Source organism: Talpa occidentalis, unplaced genomic scaffold (assembly GCF_014898055.3).
Source record: "Talpa occidentalis isolate TD23 unplaced genomic scaffold, MPIMG_talOcc4v2.1 talOcc4.11, whole genome shotgun sequence".
Classification (NCBI taxonomy): Eukaryota; Metazoa; Chordata; class Mammalia; order Eulipotyphla; family Talpidae; genus Talpa; species Talpa occidentalis.
In genome coordinates this window covers 100,801,522-100,818,811 of record NW_023601104.1, presented here as the reverse complement: position 1 = coordinate 100,818,811, position 17,290 = coordinate 100,801,522, and the positions used below count along the sequence as shown (strand labels likewise).

Genomic DNA, 17,290 nt, shown 5'->3' with positions numbered 1-17,290 from the left:
GAGGCCTCTGTCCCCAGACCGTGCTCTCACAGAAGCCTTCTGAGGGGAGCTGCTGCCCCTACAGAGACCCCAGAGTGTCCCTGGGCAGCCCTCCAACACCCCGACACCTTTCCCAGCCCGGTGCTTATGTGACGAGGCCCGGCTTTGTCCTGCAGGCAGGCGCTCGGCAGCCCAGCCCCTGGGCTGAGCACAGGCGTGGGAGGCAGCCCTGGTGTGCCCAAGCACCGGCAGGTGGCACAGCCCTGCCCGGCCCAACTAGGCCGCACTCAAGAATCAAAGCTGAGTGAAGCCTCTGTAGGCTAAGAGCCTCTAAGAGTGTGTGTGCGGGCCCCCCCACACTGGTAGGAGCCGCTTCAAAGACAAGCACTCCCACGCCCGCAGCCTGGCCCTGCTCACCACGACAAAGCTTAACGGCTCCCCCAGCCCCCAAATCCCCTGGCTTTCTGGTTACCCAGTGAGCCTGAAGGCAGGGGGCGTCCTCAAAGTACCAGGTTTCCCCTCCCTTGGGAGGGCTTCATGCCAGCTGCCCCACCAGCTCACCTTCATGGGGCAGCCCCAGCACCAGGCAGTGCCAGCCAGAACCCCGAAAGCATGAACACAGGAGAGGCAGCGAGAGGCCTGACTCTGGCTGAGCAGAGCACTGGGCAGTGCCGTCTGCCTGAGGCAGGGCAGGGGCAGGCATGGCCCTCTGCTGGCTCCGGGACCCAGCCAGCTGCTGTGTCCCAAGCGTGACCACCCTCCTGCCCTGCCAGAAGGGCCGACAGTGGAACCTGCTTCAGGGTCTGCCTTGCTTTTGAGAGATAAATAAGTTGAACTTGTGAAGGGCTTGGCAGGGTGGCTGGCGAGAGTGGACCCCAGTGGCAGTGACCAGCCCAGCAGCCGTGGGCCTGGGGGCACGCACACATGGCTGAGTCCACGCTCACAACCGAACTCACAGCCCCTCCTGGGAAACACACACAGCATGTCCAGAGCCAGGTCCAGCCAGTAATTAGAAATCAAGGAAAATAAGCACTTCTGAAAAGTGAGTTTTTCTATAAAATGATCAAAATGGCCTCCCTGGTGGCGCAGGGGTCTGTCTCAGCGCTGTCAAGCTATCGGCGGCCACTGCGGCCTGAGTGCGACCCCCGGCCAGAGAGGTGACCCACAGGGTGCGGCAGACCTCTCCCGTCTCTCCGCTGCTCCCCTCAGCAGTGGGTTTCAGTGGATCCGCCTGTTCTGCTCCCCACTCTGTCTCTGGTGAACGCTCTCACCCCCAAACCTCTGGCCTGTACCCCAGCTCTTGTATGCACAAATAAATCTTATAAAAAAATAAAATAAAATGGACCAAGAACAGTTGAAAAGTGCCTCAGTTACGTGAACCGGGCAGACTGACAGAATCTGGACTCCAGAGTCTGGCTCTGCACGGCCTGGGAGCCTGGGGCGCCATCTGGAGGAGGCCCCGTTCCTGCGCTGGCTCTCCCTCCTCTCACCTGCCTGGACGCGCTGACGGCAGGTGCCTGTGCTGAGGGGGCCTGGTGGGCACACAGAGCCAGCAAGGGGCTGCTCTGGACGGTGGTCACCAAGCTGGACGACAGGTCACAGTGCTTCCTGCCACTAAAGTCCCCACAAAGGGAGCGCCCCAAAACCAGGACTTCAAAACATTTGTCCACAGGCTTTTGCAGCAGGAGCGTACTTCCCTTCCGAGAAGGGAAACGACTGATTTGCACACGATTCCAAGCAGCCACCTACCTGGCCTGGCTCGAGCTGCCCCGTGTCTCTGGGATTGCGCTGGCTCAGGTCCTGCAGGGAGCGGCCCCGGCCCAGCTCTGCCACGCTCGTCTCTGAGGACGAAGAAGGAAGCCCATGGGCGTAAATGTCCTCCTCGTCGCTCGATGTCCACGCGGGGTCCAGTGAAGGCTGCTCCAGGCGAGGCTTCTGGGTGCTGGCCGGCAAGGCAGAGTCTGGGGGAGCCGGCAGTCCTCCCGCCTTCCCCAGGTCACATTTAAAGGCGGCCACGGCCTCCTGGCCTGTGCCCCAGTCAGGGCCAGGGGCCCCCACCTGGGTCAGGAAGTCCCGCTTTCCGCTGAGCTCCTCCGCACTCCCTGGGTCAGCTCCAGCCTCCAGCAGCCACAGCTCAGCACTGGGCGGCAGGCAGAGGCTGGCGGACCCCGGGATGTCCTGGGGTGCGTCCAGGAGGGGGGCTTCTGAAAAAGCGCCTTGGGCATCGTCAGGGTCCCCGCACCCTGTCTCCTGGGGCTCTGTCGAGCTGCCCCGCTCTTGGCAAGGCGACTGTCGGCCACTCGACCTGTGGTCCCCGGAACTCGGCTCCTCTTCAAGGTCTGTGACTTCAGAACCGCCCTGACCCTCGCTCGGGGGCAAGGCTGGATTCAGCACCCCGGGCAGCCCCTCCTTGCCTGCGGGGCCGCATCGTGGAGCTTCGGTCCCACCGCCACTGTCTTCGTGGGCTAAGTGCGGGGCGGGCTCAGACACCTCCGGGACGCTGAGGGCTTCAGGGCCACAGCCCTCCTGCGGGACACCGGCCTCACCACTGGGGCGGCGCTCACGGCCGGGAGAGTCTGTGCCTGAGCCATCCACGATGCTGCTCAGACTGGAGGTCAGGGACAGCAGGTCTGCGCTCAGGGGCTGGGGGCTGTCTCCAGGAAACTCGCAGCAGGGAGTCGACTCGAGGGAACTGTCGCAGGCGCTCCTGCTCCCACCTTCTGCTTTCAAAGGAAAATGACGACAATGAGGGACGTCACTCCAAAAACAGTACCATGGACTTACGGGGGACAACATGAAGCTAATTAGAAAATAAAACTTTTGTTCAAGAAGGAATACATTTTAGGGGCCTCCCTGGTGGCGCAAGGGTTAAGACTCAACCTATGAAGCTGTCCGCAGCCTCTGCAGCACGAGTTCCATCCCCAGCCAGGGAGCTACCCACATGGCGCAGCAGACCTCTCCCGTCTCCCCGCTGCTCCCCTCAGCAGTGTACTTCGGTCAGTCTGCCTGTTCTGCTCCCCACTCTGTCTCTGGTGAATCTTCTCACCCTCCCACATCTCTGGCCTGTACCCCAGCTCTTGTATGCATAAATAAATAAACCTTTAAAAAAAAGAAATACATTTTATTTTTTTTTTTGTGGGACCCTCGCCAGTAGCTGGGGATCGAACTGGCACTGCAGAGGCTGCGGGCAGCCTCGCAACCCAGCGCTCAACCGCTGCGCCACCAGGGGAGGCCCAAGAAATACATTTTAAACAAAAGCTATTTAATCGGTGAACACACCCTTTTAGCACAACGGCCCCATGGCAGGGAGGCACAATGGGGTGCTGAGGGGCCCGAGCTGCATGAGGTGCCAGGGGCAAACGGGCCGGGGCCAAACCTGTGAGGGGCCCAACAGGATGGGTGGTCAGATGGCACGTCCCTCAGCAGTGCAGTGACCCGTGGCGAGAGGCCTGACGGGCAGCAAGGAGTAAAAACTCTACAAAACTCAGTGCTAAGCCACATCTGCTCACATCCCCCATGGAGGTGGACGACTGGCCAGACACACTTCCGTGGGACTCCCGTGTCCCATGAGGTCACTCACAAGTCAGTAAAAAAAGCACATGGCTGTCCCTGTAAGACACTCAAGTATAGGAAGGCCCTGCATGTCTCCCACTGACAGGGATGCCCAAGAGTCACCATCTTCATTTAAACACCAGAAAGGACCAAGCCAGACCCAAGGGCCGGAGGACACAGGAGGACGCCAGCTTTTCATCTGAGTGGCATGGGGGTGGGGCGCAGGCCCGCGCAGCTGCCTCATGGGGGCGCTCCTGAAGGCCGCAGGTGCCCGGAAGTGCACCTGCCTGGTCTCACGCGGCGCTCCGGGGCTGGCGGGCTGCCGGGAGGGGCGTGCCCTGAGACATACCTGGCTTCCTCCGCCTCCTCCTCTTCTTCACCTTGAGAGGCTTGACCACGAGCTCCTGGTCGAAGTCCTCCGAGCTGATGGCGCGGAGCCTCTGCGGGGCAGGCTGGCTGTCCTGTGGTGGCTCAGGGGCGGCCTGCAGCCTGGAGCCACTGTCAGGGGAACTGAGCGAGCTGCTCCTGCTCCTGGGCTCGCTGGCCACGGAGCTGGCCACAGAGGAGCCTCTAAGCCGCGTCTCGGCTGCGGGGGCACACGGGGGCCTCTCCTGGCGCTGCACATGGCCCGACTCTGCACACCCGGATGCCTCCAGCCCGTCGCGCACTGTGGGAGCGGAGCTGGGTTAGAGCTGGTTAACCAAGACTGTGTCCAGGCTGACCCCCAAAACATAGGAATCACAGTAAGGGGAACCCCCACTGCCATCTCTTCAAGTGACTCAATACAGGATCGGTGCCAAGCCGGCACCTGTCACTCGAACTGACGGGTAATTTAGAAGCAGATGCAGGTCCGCGAACAGGGCTCCGGGACACGCACCCAGCCTGGGCCTGGGACAGGCTTTGCTGTAAGCCCCGCTCACAAGCGCCAGAGCCAGAGCTCATCTGACACACGACAACACGCTTGAAAATACATGCTCCTGGGATCAAGCGCCTTGAAATTCAAGGAGGGAAAGGAGACCTTCCACTGTGACAAGCTCAAGGCAGGAAGGAGACTGAGGAGCCAGTGCTGACACAAGTGGGGGGCTAGGCTCTGGGTCACGGCCCCCCTGAGCTCAGCCCAGTGACTGAGAGCTGCACATACACACACACACACACACACACACCCCCCCCACCGCCTGGGCCTGGGGTTCAGCATGAAGCCACAGACCCATGCGAGCAGCCTATCGTCAGCTGTGAGCCTCTGCGCGCACCAGAGGGGGCTGGGGGCGGGGATCGGGCTGCCTGCACGAGCAGGACCCTGGGTGGGGCATGCTGCGAGCTCCGAGCACGCGGGACGCCCAGGGCAGGCAAGGGACTTGTCCAAGAGGACACAAGGATGGATCTTGGGCTCGAGGGCCGCAGCCACGTGTTGCCAGTTAGACTAAAGTTAATTACAGCCAAACAAAACATGAGGCCCAGGCCTCGGCCATGGTGGCTATGGAGCAGGTGGGCAGATGTGGGTTCTGAGGGATGTGTGGCTCCCACAGCCACTGAGCATCCCCCCACCCCGCCCAGCCTCTGGAGCCACGCGCGGGGCTGGAGCTTATTTGTGCCCACGAAGTCACAGCTTTGGGACGACGTGTGTCCCAATCTGCCCACTGTGATGTAAGCGGTTCACCCCCTTTCCTTCCATCTCTCAAGAGACTGAACGCTTAGGGCCGACACAGTGCGTATTATATTCGCATCTTTTCGAGAGCTAAGTGTCTGACTGCTGTGGGTCCCCACGCGTCAGTTGGGGTTGCACACCCTCCGTGCTCACGGCAGGCCCCCACCTCTTTCCCTGCTCAGCTGGACATGGAGGCTTGCAGCCTGCCCACTCACTCCTGCCCAGGATCCCTGCTCCTTCTCTGAAGCGAGAGTAAAATAACAGTGAAGACACCCCAGTGGTCGAGACCCAGGATACCATGTGTTGCTATGGCTACCTGACTCAGGTGGCCACAAATGCCAGCTGAGGCGGACTCTGTGTGGTAATCTGGCTGCGTCACACATACCCGTTCTTTGGCTTTCTAACTTGCAAAGCGAGGACATCGTCCCGTCCATCAACACACTCACTGAGGGGCCTACGCACCAGGCGCTGTGACAGAGATGAGCCCCGAGATCCTGGTGCCCGGAAAGCACAATCTTTGTGAGAGTGAGGTGCATAGTCAAGGGGGCGGCCCTGGAGTTGGAGCGGCAAAGGGAAGGGACCCAGGAGCTCAGTGAAGGGAGCTTCACTGGGAGGAGAGGCTGAGCTGAGGTGCCCAGAAGTCTGGAGACCCAGGGACAGCTGCTTGGCCCCGGGTGGCACGTGGCCGCAGCACAGCAAGCCGGGGGCGGGGGGTGGGGGTGGGGCGTGTCACTCCAAGCTGGGGCGGATGACCTGCCCATGCGCATCAGCGTGCTACCCTGGGCTTGTCGCTGGGCCTCCAGGCCTCAGCCTCCTGCCCACAGCTGCAGCCTCAGGCGGGCTGCTCAGAGGCTTCTAAAAGCATGTGTGTCAGGAGCTCAGAGGGCCAGCAACAGGGAGACCGAGAGCCACGGTGAGGGGTACGCTGCTGTGATCCCCTCAGGACCCAGCCTGCAGTGAGCCTAAGCATATGTGCCAAGAATACCTGCCTGAGAACCTGGGCCAGTAGGAATCACTAGAGTCAAAAGCACGACAGGGAATAATCAACCCTTAGAAGATGAGTTGTGTTAGGTAACACCTGTCTCAGAGGACAGACTGAATGTTCTAAATCTTCCACAAATCCATGTCTTTTGGTGTGTAAACCCAACACCGTCCTGGAAGCAGAGGAGGCCATGGCTGTGGGGCTCGCCCACCTCGTTACCCAGCCCCCCACCTTCTACCACAGGGGCGGCCGTCTGACGTGCGCCCCGAAGAGGGGACCTTCATGAAAAGCATCAGCGGTGTGTTAAGAGTCACAGGCGGCCCTTCCAACCCTCCCTTGTTTAGATGAAGCTGTAGCCTGGTAAGCAGCAAAATGACATCAGTTCTGTGAATTATGGACACGATACCATGCACACAGCACATTTCGTGACAGATACCAACCTATTGATGCCAGTCCTTCAGGCCTGCTTGAAATTCTTATAATATTTCTATCTCCCTTTAAGAGAAAAATTTCATTTTCTGTGCAGGAAACAGACACGATGTCACCCGATCCTTCCAAACCAGCGATCGTGGCCTGTCGGAAACACACACACATCACCACACCGGGCAGTGGCACAATCTGGAGCGTGCACGGGCCGGAACCCAACAAGTGACAGCCACACATGGTCACGCCCACGCTCTGTGTTAACAGGATGCCCCCGGGGGCCCGCCCCTGTCAGGTCAGGGCTGACAGAGTAGCCAAGGGAGCAAGGCATGGCCAGCTCCGTGCCCGCACGCAAACGACCCCCCCCGCCCCTCCCCCCCGCTTAGCCACCCCGATGTGCTCCGCCCTGCTCCCTACCCGGGGCACTGGAGCCCTGGTCCTAGCAGGGGCTGTTGGCCTTGCACAGGCCTCGCTCCAGGCGCCCCGCCAGTCCGGACAGCCCAGCTTGCTGCCCCACACCCCCAGGCTTCCGCTCCAGTTCCTCCGTCTCCCTTGGTAATGGGGAGAGCCCCGATGAGGGCGAGATGCTGCCTCCCTGGGAAGCAGGGATGAGCCTGCCCTCCGCGGGGAGGTCCAGGATGCCCCTAGTGCCACTCCACACCCGCAGGGTACCCCAGGCTGAGAGGAGCAGAACTCTGCTGGTGCCCATGTGGAGACTAGGGTGCACTGGGGCTCAGTTTTGGATGAACAAGCGACTGAAGAACCTGCGCCCTGAACACACAACAGAAGCACCCGTCTCAGAGGCGGGCAAGGGCAGTGGGTTCCTGAGTGGCCTGCTGGGCAGCTCGCAGTGTGGTGTGGGCCTGCAGGCCCCTATCTCACAGTCACACGCTCAGGCCGCCGGCAACACCGCGTCTGCTGGGGAGGCGGGCCGCCCCCACGTCTTCCCTGAGGATGGAGGGAGCACACCCGCTGGCAAAGTGCACTCGGGAGGCACCGATGCACAACGCGGGATCCTGACCCTGCCAACAGGCAAGGGTGTCCACACGAGGAGCACCCAGGGCGGCCAGCTTGACGGAACAGGGGAGGAGCATGGAGGGGTCACAAGACCATCTTAAGAAACACACTCAGGGTTTAAAGGGCACCTGGGCAATGCCCCAACACAGGTCACCCCCTGCCCATGCTCCCAGAAGGAAGCCGCGCAGCCCATTATCTCCCAGGACGAAGGCTCGAGCGAGACTGCGCTCCGGGTTAGGTTTCTCTCCAGCTCGGCCGCAGGGCCGGCTGACAACAGTCAGGCGGCGTCATGAGGAGTGGGCGAGCTTTGCTTCTGCTGACATGCGGCCGGGAGGGCGGGAGCTACTGCCACCGGAGCAAACGCTTGCTCGTAAGGCAAGGAGAAACCAACACTAAAGTTTGGGGTTTTGTTTGCTTTTTTGGTTCCTAAACCCACCTCTAGCGGTGACCTGTCACCACTGACTGACACAGAAATGTCCCCACTGCAACGCGCGGGGCTGGCGCTGCCCCAGAGCCGCGAGCGGGAAAAAACATGGCTCCTGGTGAGAGGAGACAGGAGAAGGCCTCTCCCACCAGACGGCTGGCGTGGCTGTGGGCAGGGCCTTCTCTGCTCCCTGTCTCTGCCCCGTGATTCCCGACACGCTTAGAGCAGTCTGTGGTCAGGGAAAACATGGTCCAAGTGAAGAACAAGTCTAATTCTGTGCTAAAATTAAAAACAACTTCTGGCAGGGACAGGACAGTGAATGTCAAATTGGACCTTCTTTTGAGTTTCCTCGCTGGCCCAAAGAAAGCACTAGAATTGCCAGTCTCCTTCCTTGGTTTTGGAAGCCCCTGGGTGAGCCTTCTCCAGCCGAGGCCAAGGTGGGGGCCGCTCCACTTACCTGGTTGACCGTGTCTAGCAGGTAGATACTGTATTCATTCCAGCTCAATACCCAGCCTTCTTGAAAGAAGCAGGAGACAAGCCCCAGGTGCTTTTCCGGCAAGCTGCAGCTGCCCCCGTCGGAGGATTCCAGACGTGGGTACAGTTCAAAAGGCGTGACTCCTCCCGCAAAGACGTCCTTTAAGATGAACGTGGCCTGGACGGTGCCGTGGATGTCAGCCTTCCACAGTCGGAGCCCAGGCCGTGAGGCGTACAAGGTCAGGTCGCTCTGCTTACAGAGTCCTGGTATGAAACAAGCCCCAAATTTTCCAGTGCTGAAATCAGGAGAAAAAAATAAGAAAGAGAAAAGAAAACAGACATGGATTGACGAAGGGACAGAGCTGTCAACTCCTGATAGTAACTTCAACAAGGTTTTGGCTAAGCCTAAGCGAGACAGATTTTTTTCAGCTCCTCTTCTACGGCCGGTCTGTTGTGAAATGAACACACGAGCCCCCTCTGCCCACAGAGGGCAGGGCTGGCGCCTCACCCCCAGCTCGACCCTTAGGCAGCCCTGCCAGGCAGATATCACGACTCTCCATAGCGGCGCCTGAGCCAGAAGGTGGCAAATCCAGGGGTTGCCGCGCTGCCCTGCTCTGAGGCGCGGCTCCTCCCAGAGTCTGACTGCTCGCCTGCCCCAGCCCAGGAGGGAGCTTTACGTCCAGAATCGAGACAGACTTGTTCTGACCAGCCAGAGGGCCTCTCTCCCCTCGGTCCCGGGCCTGGCATCTTTTTCTACTTAAATGATGCAGCGAACACAAATAAAAGAATGCATGTAACACAGACACCTTACACGTCCGAGTTACGAGGTCTAGTACTGACGTGCCCCCGGGGGCCCACCCTCACTGAGGACGTGCATCCGTGACATCACTGCGGCCGCTCATCTTCCCGAGATCCCCTGCCCCGTCCCCAGGGACTGCGGACTCACAGTGGTTGTTTATCCTGGGCCCCTGCTGCTGCATCAGCCCCGAGCTGTGTGTCCCCAAAGACTCTACGACTCAGCCCCGCGGTCTCTCATCTCCACGTGAGAACAGTAAGATGCTACTCGTACACCCGTGCAACTTGTTTTTAATTACACGTTACGGTGAGACTTCTGGCTGACAACGGCTGTACCCTCCTTCCCACCGCGGTGGGGTTGCTACCCACACTCTCAGTCCTGTCGGCAGGTGTCTGAGCCGCTGGGACCCTGACTCTGGCAGAGACCACAGGTGGCAGCTGCACGTGCTCTCCGAGGACCCAGGAGCCGAGGGTGCAGGGGCATTTCGGGAGGGGAAGTTGGGTGTTGGTAAGAACACACATGGTGTGGAAGACGACCTAAGGTTTCTGAAGGCGAATCCACCCATCTAGATTCCCAGGAGCCATCCTGGCCGACCCACAGCCTCCCAGAGCGCCAATCCCAGGGGTTCAGGCCCACCATGTCTGCGGGCCGCTGACCCCCACTGCAGGGAGTGCCTGGGCTGCCTTGTGTCCGGCCGCAGAAGGCCGGATGAGGTCGTGGACACAGGCACACACCATGCTCGTCATGTGCCCCCACGAGTGCTTGGCGCCCACGCCAGGCTGAGGTGCACTGGCTGGAGCGGTGCCCCGGCCCAGGAGGCTGCCTGGGCACCCTGGGCACGGCGGTCACAGAGACTGGGTGCCCCTCCACACTTCAGGGCCTCATTCCCAGGGCCCCGCAGTAAGGAAATCCCGATGAGCAGGGCCCAGGAGGGATGGGGCGTCCAATTCCACGCCAAGAGTAAGAGCGTTGGATGAAGACCTGACTTCTAGACATCTCCTTCCCTGACAACAATCTCAAGAGCCTCCTCCCCGTGTGGACCGGCTCATCTCAGGTACGTGAGTGTCGTCTCAACAAACGCCCAGGGAGCGCCTACCTTGGGCGCAGCAGGTGCACATCCACGTGTGCTGGGTGCCCCCGACCCCTGGCTGCCCCCAGGCTGGGGGCAAGGGATGGGACGTTCTGGGGAAAGGACATGCTGAGCAGGGCCCAGGGGCTGGCACTGAGGGCGTGGGGAGAGGTGGTTTGGCTGAGGTTCTGATGCAGAGACTGTCAGATACCCCGGACCAAGGACACAGCACGTCAGGGGGCGGGGCCTCTGAGGTCTTCTGGGAGTTTGTGTTTGGGCCAATCTGAGGAGGTTCCCGGATGTGATCACTGGGCCTGCACCTGGACCCACGTTCTCCCCGGGGGCACCCTCTGGCCCCATTTCAGGCCAGCCCATCCTCTGTGGTTGCCCGCGGGGGCCTCCTTGTGCTCCGCTGGCCTACACCCCCTTGGACTCTCAGAGCAATGTGCCCTTGAGGCGCGGCCAAGTTCTGTGCTCCCGTCCACTGCCCCCTGCGGTGCCCCCATACCCTGGCCCTGCTCACGAGGAGGGAGGTGCCAGAGCCCAGTTCCTGCTGTGGAACCCTACGCCCCCCTCCCAGAAACTCCAAGCCCAGCACCCTGCTGCGGCTTCCTCTTCCGGAAGGAGGGCCTCCCCTCCCTGGGTTACACGCATTCCCTTTGTGCAAACTGTGCGGGGGTGTGTGTGTGTGTGTGTCTGTCCAGGGCATGTCCTCTCCCCTCTCAGCAGGTAGCATCCCCGTGGACCCAACTGCTCAGGCCGCAAGCCCGACCCATCTTTCTCTCACACCCAGAGCCAGCATGCACACAGACCCGTCAGTTCTGCCTTCAAGGCCCTCCCCACCCTGGCCTGGTATGAGTCCTTCCACCTCTCTCCTGGGTCACCTCTGGTGCTCCCCGAGCCCCCAGACAGCAGCAAGGGGACGTTCCCTGTGAAAGCAAGCAGCCCCCGTCCCCATCACACAGGCCTCCCGGCCCCTCGGCTCCACACACCCCAGCCTTGGGGTTCTTCAACCCCCTCGGTCAGGCCCAGGGCTTCCCTCCAGAGGCCTCTCCTGGCTCTTCCCTTTAAGGGTCCATTCAGACCCCACCTGGGAGGAGCCTTCCCGGCCTGCTGTTTAGACAGATGAGATGCCCTATTGCTTGCTCCGTCCTCACTAGCTCCAGGCCCAATGATCACTACTGAACATTCTAGAACACGTCTACTCAGCAGTGTCTGCCCCAGGAATGTGGGCCCGAGACAGAGACCTGTTTCCTCGCTCACACAGCTGTGTCTCCAGGCAGAGCGGGCCTGGACATGGGCGGAGGCCACGCAGTTCTCTCAGCCTCGGGTGAGCAACGGCCATCCCTGGTGAACTCGGCTGCTGTCAGGGTGGCCACGACTCCTTCCTTATCTGATGACCTGATCTTGACCTCTACTGTGACCCTCCCCAGGCTCCAGACCTGCACAGGCCTCCTCACTGTGGTGCCCACTAGGGCCCTGAAGAGACACCCCAAACTCCATATACCCAGGACAGACCCAGGCCCAGTCTCCCCCCCCCCTTAGTGCAATGGCTTCACCACCCATCTGGCTGCTTAATCTAAGCAAACAGAAGTCTGTTTCTATGCCTTTCTCCCCCTGGCTCCCTATTTCCACGGGGAAATGTCCAGGGGGCATTCCAAGGGGACTATGTCCAGTCCTGTCCTTCCTCTCTCCAGATATGCCCGCCCACAACCGCTCGGCAAGGGGCCACTTCCACCCACGCCCTTGGATGTCTCTGGGCATCTCCATGCAGGGCCAGGGAGAATCTGAGCTTGGGGTCACTCCCAACTGACACCTCTAATGGCTTCGCAAGGACCACTTGAAAATTGGACCAGGCCTTCCTCCCCAAGCCCACTCCACGGAACACGTGAGCGCACAAACCCCTGCTGTGCCCTGACCATGCCCAGCTCTGGCCCAGTCTGGGCCTTCACTGCTCCGAGGCGGGAACGCGCTTCTCGGGCCTCCCCACACTCTCAGCTCAAGTATTACCTCCTCATGGAGGCCTTCCCTGCCCCCACACCCTCTCAGAGCTCCATTGCCTCCTCCCCAGCAGCCCCTGCAGCCCATGCCCTCCACCCCTGCTCACTGTCCCAAGGTGCTGCCCGTCCGCTGGCACTCGCCCATGCTTGCTGCCAGATGCACTGCTCCTGGGGTGGACACAGCGGCCCTCTAACCTCTGTCTACAGCACATGAGGGACAAGCCTTCAAGACACAGAAGGCATCAAGCCCGGCTAGCTCCTGCCTCCAGGATTGGCGGAATGTTCAACCATGGGAAAGGGATGCCTTGTTTGCTTCTGCACCCGGATCCGCCCTGGGCACAGGACCGCTGTCAATCAGCGCTGCTGAACCGGCGTCAGGGCTCCGGGAGGTCGCAGCCGATGAGGCGTGTACGCACGCATGCAGGCACGCAGGCACATGCACATACACGCACACATGCAGCAGGCGGGGTTTCAAAGGAGATGCAGGCCCATGACCCATGTGGAAAGTAACTCGTTTTAATCCACCCTCCTTCTGAAAGACAGGGTGACCGGGAACAGGGGGACACGAACAGCAGGGAGCCGGGAACACATCCCACAGAGCCACCACGTGGGATCCTGCTTCTCCCCAGGGACCCTGAAGGAGGCTGCTGCTCAGAAAAGGCCAAATTATCAACGTGATATAGGGGTGTTTGGTCTGGAGAAGCTGAAGAGCAGCAGCGGCTGCACTGCCCAGGCCACCAGGGCCGGCTTCCCCGACTTCACCCTCCTGGGCATCAGCACCAGCCAGCTGTGGGGTGCCCACATCACCACCCACCAACCCTGGTACCACCTCCTTCCCACCCTCCCCCGCTGCCATGGCAACCCTCGTGTTCACTGGGCCATGTGCCACCTGGCCGATTCCCTAAGGCCACGGTGCCAGCTGCCGCCTGCCACCAACATGCCGCCTGCTGGCGCCAGACCACCCTCCCCCCGCCCCAGCTGAGAGGACAGCCCTCCTGTCTCCGCCTGCAGGCAGGAGGCGGCGTCCTGGGCAGTCGGGGAACCTTAGGAGTGGAGCCACTGGCTCACATGTGGCCAACAGGAAACCCGGGAAGCTCCAAGCCCCTCGGGTGTGGCGGGGGGGCCTACCTCTTCCTCGGCTGCGTGCCCACCTGCTGCACACAGCGCTCCTCAGTGTAGAAGAGCAGGCTCCGCTGCAGGGTGGAGACCAGCAGCACCTTCTGGCTGTAGTCCAGCTGCACGATGGACGACGGCTCCTCCAGCACCAGGTGGGAGTTACAGATGCCCTGCGGAGAGACAGGCAACACTCAGGGCAGAGTGAAGCACCCCCACTGCCTCTGGATGCTGGCGTGCTCCCTCCATGTCTGTAGGTGAGCTCACCCCTCATGATGTTTGCTTGAGCCTTCTTCAGACTCACTGCCGCCCTCTGTGAGGAAACCATTGGGAAGCCCCTACCAGTGAGAAGAGCATGCTAATGTCTATTTCATGGCACATCAAGCTTAACAAGAAACATCTGGGGCCTCCCCGGTGGCGCAGTGGTTGAGCGCTGGGCTGCGAAGCTGCCCGCAGCCTCCGCAGCGCTGGTTCGATCCCCGGCTGCTCCCTGGCCACCGGGCGAGGGTCCCACATGGCGCGCAGACCTCTCCTGCCGCCCGCTGCTCCCCTCAGCAGTGTACTTCGGTCCTTCTGCCTGCTCTGCTCCCTGCTCTGGTGAATTCTCTCACCCTCCCGCGCTTCTGACTGTACCCAGTGCTTATATAAATAAATAAATCTTTGAAAAAGAAAAGAGAAAGAAAAAGGCAAAAAAAAAAAAAGAAAAAGAAAAAAAAGAAACATCTGGAAATTCCATACTTCTTTGAAAATGTTCTGTATGTGGGCCTCACTGGTGGCCCAGGGGTCAGTCTCAGGCTGTTATCACAATGGCCTGAGTGTAATCCCCAGCCAGGGAGCTACCCATATGGCGCAGCAGACCTCTCCTATCTCCCTGCTGCCCCCCTCAGCAGTGGCTTTCATTGGATCTGCCTTTTCTGCTCCCCACTCTGTCTCTGGGGAGTCCTCTCACCCCTGCACCTCTGGCCTACACCCTAGTTCTTCTACACCAAAAAAAAAGTTCTAATCAGTATTTTTAAGGTTGTTTCACCCTCTAAGATAGCACATGTGGGAAACGCAGCCCACGCAGACAGACACCCTCTATGTGCCTCTCTTTAAAAAGGTACAGTGTTGGGGGCCTCCCTGGTGGCGCAAGGGGTTAAGACGCAACCTATGAAGCTGGCCGCAGCCTCTGCAGCACGAGTTTGATCCCTGGCCAGGGAGCAACCCATATGGCGCAGCAGACCTCTCCTGTCTCCCCGCTGCTCCCCTCAGCAGTGTGCTTCAGTCAGTCTGCCTGTTCTGCTCCCCACACTGTCTCTGGGGAATCCTCTCAACCCCCACACTTCTGGCCTGTACCCCAGTTCTTGTATGCATAAATAAATTTAAAAATAAAGTAAAAAAAAAAGGTAAAGGGCTCCTGCAGCCCAACAGCTGAGGCAGCGCTGTGGGAGTCCTGGGGATGGGCACTCGCGAGTCCACGCGCCCTGACGGAGCCCACAGACGAGAGAGGAGGCCCGCGCTGCGCCTTCAGGCTGGCCAGCAGACGAGACCACCCAGGTGGGCTCAGCTTGCACACAGCAGGAAAGGGCCTTGTCTGAAACGGAGCTCTGCTCGGCGAGGGCTGGTGGCCGGGCCGCACGTCCTGTCCTTCCGGATGGACACAGCCCAGGAACTGTGGTGGGGGCGGCGCTGGGCTGGCCAGGAAGAGCCTCGCCCTGCCCCTACACCCTGCAGGGACCTGGGGGCGGCAGCAGCAGCAGCTACAGTGGTGGCGGCGGAACAGCGAGCGCTCCAGTGGCAACAAAGGCCAGTGCGGAAGCTTATCAGATGCTAGGAAAGTGCTTGAAGAAATGTGACAGATGCCACCTGCGATTATTCAGGGGCTGTGATCGAGGAACTAGAAATAAAACTAGGAATGTGGTTTCTCCAGGTAAAAGGGGGTCAACAGTAGTTCCACAAGTAACATCACCTGGTCCAGATCCAGAGAGGAGTAGACGATCTTTCCCTTGTCGTCTCCTGAGAATAACTTCATGCCGTTGGGGCTCCACGCCAGCGCGGTGATGCTGTTCTTGTGAATACCAGAGACGTCAAATCTCCGAAGCTACGGATAAACAACGAAAATAGAGGAAAAGGGTAAAATGGAGGGGGGCCACAGGGATGGGCGGCGTGTCACCCCTGGGCGCAGAGAAGGCCCCCCAGCCCCGCACGACCACAGGCAGCAGCCAGCGAGAGCGAGGTCTAAGCCCGCCCTGCACAGCCCTGTGCCCCGACTCCCCAGCACCCCCAGGCCCTGCAGCCCCATGCTCCAGTCCTGCGCTCCCCCACCCCCAGCCACACACAGCCCTGCGTCCCCCTCCCCCGGCCCCCTACAACGTGTTCTCCAGGCCAGGGAGGGGCTCTCCTTCCCAGGTCTTCTTGGGATTCACCACCAAGTTCAGAGATGCCCCACGGGTGCCCGCGCACCTGTTTGTTTCTCCCCGGCAAGGAAGACACCAGCTGGAAGACGGCGACCCTCCCGGAGGCAGTGCCCGCGGCCACCAGGTCATCGAAGCAGCTCAGCAGCTTCACCACCGTGATGGGTTCTGTCTTCCCCTGGGAGAGAAAAAGTTCCAACACAAATGATCCTGTTACCAACAAAAACCTCATTTCGGAAAGAAATCAAGTGCGAGCATACGGATTCCTTATCCAGGGAGTATTTATCAAGAGCTAGTTCCCCAAAACAGGAGTCCGGTGTCATGCGAGCTGCCCACTCCCAGCCTGCGCCCTTCTCTCAGGGTGGACAAGTCACTCAGCCCCACAGGCCGTGCTTCTCCGGTCTCCCCCATGCGCCACCTGCCCCTCTGTGCTCCAGGCCCCCCATGCTCCCCCCATCCACTGTGCTCCAGCCCCCCCATGCCATGTTCCAGGCCCCCCATGCTCCGCCTGCCACATGGGCTTGCTGCCAGGATCACGGGGACAGGACATCTGAGAATGTTTAAAAATTGGTTCCTACTGTGATTTGATTCTTAGGTCAGTAATTGTATTAAGTAACATTCTCTCCAGCTCAGCATGCCGCTCATCTAAATAGCACGTGTACCAGCACTGCACAGAGATAACTGGTTGCAACAACAACTGAGTGATCGTTTTTAATTTGAAACCATTCAGAAAACGTATAGCCATCTTGACCTACGGCCAGGTCTCCAGGGAGCCTCTCGGATCCCTGCTGCAGTGACTGACACAGCAGCCGACCTGTCCACGCCGGGAGCGTGCTCCACGCAGGGGTGTGGGTGCGCCAAGGCGACGGGCAGGAACGTCAAGGTGATGGGCAGGGAGCAGGGACACAGAGCTGGGAGCTGGGCTGCAGCCTGAGGCAGGCGTGGGAGAGCCGCCCCAGGATGTGGGGAGAGCCGCCCCAGGATGTGGGCGGCGGCGAGCAGAGCTCACTTTCCTCCGCGACGCCAGTCTCCGGGGTGTTCTCAGGGCTATAAATATGACTGTGCCAGATCGTGATATGGGGAAGGCTTCAGATGTCCATCTCCAGAAGGAAGAGAAGAGCCCTGGCTTGTTAGTGCAGTCAGCGGGGCCCCCAAACAGGAGAGGGGGGCCGCCGGAAGCCCAGCCAGCGGCCTGGCCTTGGGGAGGGGCTGGCTACAAGCAGCTTGGCCCGGTGCAGGGAGGCGGCAACCCCCAGGAAGCAAGCAGCCTCTGAGAAGACCTGGTCAGAGTGAGGATGGCAGCGAGGACAAGGGTGCAGCAGCTGCCTCCATGCAGGCCTCCCGCGCCGTCTCTTGGAACGGCCTGCAAGGAGGGGCTATTCTTCCAGTTCTGTTCCTACATACTTAGCACGTCCATATTTAA

The 17,290-nt window shown here is 60.4% G+C and overlaps 1 protein-coding gene across 6 annotated transcripts in view; it reads right to left on the bottom strand.

Moving 5' to 3' along the window:
* TECPR2 (tectonin beta-propeller repeat containing 2) overlaps positions 1-17,290 on the bottom strand; it is a 49,248-nt gene that overhangs the window by 24,417 nt on the left and 7,541 nt on the right. For 5 of the 6 annotated variants that reach the window (XM_037504043.2, XM_037504048.2, XM_037504044.2 and 2 more), the window contains exons 3-9: positions 15,917-16,045; positions 15,423-15,554; positions 13,490-13,647; positions 8,480-8,792; positions 6,599-6,731; positions 3,881-4,198; positions 1,729-2,702 (exon numbers count right to left, since the gene is read on the bottom strand). In XM_037504043.2, the coding sequence (XP_037359940.1) occupies positions 1,729-2,702; positions 3,881-4,198; positions 6,599-6,731; positions 8,480-8,792; positions 13,490-13,647; positions 15,423-15,554; positions 15,917-16,045 (2,157 nt within the window). The remainder of the gene's footprint in view (positions 1-1,728; positions 2,703-3,880; positions 4,199-6,598; positions 6,732-8,479; positions 8,793-13,489; positions 13,648-15,422; positions 15,555-15,916; positions 16,046-17,290) is intronic. The other variant, XM_037504047.2, reaches the window with a different exon arrangement.